The sequence below is a fragment of the Cicer arietinum genome, chromosome 2, assembly GCF_000331145.2.
Source record: "Cicer arietinum cultivar CDC Frontier isolate Library 1 chromosome 2, Cicar.CDCFrontier_v2.0, whole genome shotgun sequence".
In the NCBI taxonomy this organism is placed as follows: Eukaryota; Viridiplantae; Streptophyta; class Magnoliopsida; order Fabales; family Fabaceae; genus Cicer; species Cicer arietinum.
In genome coordinates this window covers 51,941,250-51,942,390 of record NC_021161.2, presented here as the reverse complement: position 1 = coordinate 51,942,390, position 1,141 = coordinate 51,941,250, and the positions used below count along the sequence as shown (strand labels likewise).

At 33.1% G+C, this 1,141-nt stretch overlaps 1 protein-coding gene across 1 annotated transcript in view; it reads right to left on the bottom strand.

Annotated features, from left to right (window-relative positions):
• Window positions 1-863: 863 nt before the first annotated feature.
• LOC101498232 (probable amino acid permease 7) overlaps window positions 864-1,141 on the bottom strand; it is a 4,623-nt gene continuing 4,345 nt past the window's right edge. The window contains exon 9 of the mRNA XM_073364939.1: window positions 864-1,141. This exon is cut by the window's right edge and continues 19 nt beyond it. Coding sequence (XP_073221040.1) covers window positions 945-1,141 — 197 coding nt within the window. The 3' untranslated portion in view covers window positions 864-944.

Genomic DNA, 1,141 nt, shown 5'->3' with positions numbered 1-1,141 from the left:
TTTATTTTTTCCTATTATTTTGTTTGTTTGTTAGTTTTTGGTACACTATTTTTTTTCAAGTCTTAAAATAAGGGAATAGAAAAAAGAATTGTGTAGAGAAAATAAAGCCGTTAAAGGCATAGACAACGAAATCTAAGGGGAATCCTATGTGGAATTTCTATTAGCATTTGATTACATGTGAAATGATTTCCATCTTTTTCCAACTTTTGTTACTTAACACTAATGCGACAAAAGCTAAATTTGTGTAGTTACCGGTGACAATCTTTCCCTCAATTATTTTCCATAGCATGTAATTGGACAAAGTTTAGAAAGGATTAATTTTTTAAATTAATTCAAGATTCAAGTCCCACTAATGACTATGTATTGCTGACCTATGACAATGCTTGTTAAGGTGGTTGTTCATTCACCCAATATTTATTCAAAATGTGTAAAAAATAATACTAGATTGGAACTTCTGATAAATTCAATAATCCCGTTTTTCACTATAGCTTTTAGGTGCTTTGCCAAATATAGTTTCCTTCAAAATTAATCTCATTAATGTTATTTAGCATAGGCTAGAATTAGTTGGACTTCAAACAAAAATCAAACAGGTGAGATTTTCCAAAGAAGTGATGATTTCATTTATTTTCCAGTGGTGGATACTTTCCACAGGTGCCAAAAGTGAGTTCTGTCAAAATTGTAGGTGAGGGTGTGGTTCCAAATTCAAAAACCTGACCTGCATAACACTGCAATTCCATGGGAACAACTTGCAACTTAAGTTGCCTATTAGTATTGTATAGGAAACTCATTAGTTTCTCTAAAGATCGCGCCGATATATGATTTTAATCTTCTGCAATGCAATCATAGAATAGGGCTCACATTCCTCAATGTGAATTTGAGTTTTTATTTAAAGCCGGTTCGCAAAGGTAAAATACTCAAGAGTCATGGAGAGGTCTTAAAGTTTGTTAACCTAATTTTTCAGTTACTATTCCTCTAATGCATCCAATGAGAGTGAATAATCCAAAAACAACGCCAAAAATGTTGAAAGTTTGAAGCATAACCCACTTAGCCGTCCATGCATCAGTTTCGGACCGACTCAAGTATATTTCCACTGGAAAATATATGGTTAATGGCCAAAAGCTTATGCTACCCAAAACTCCCA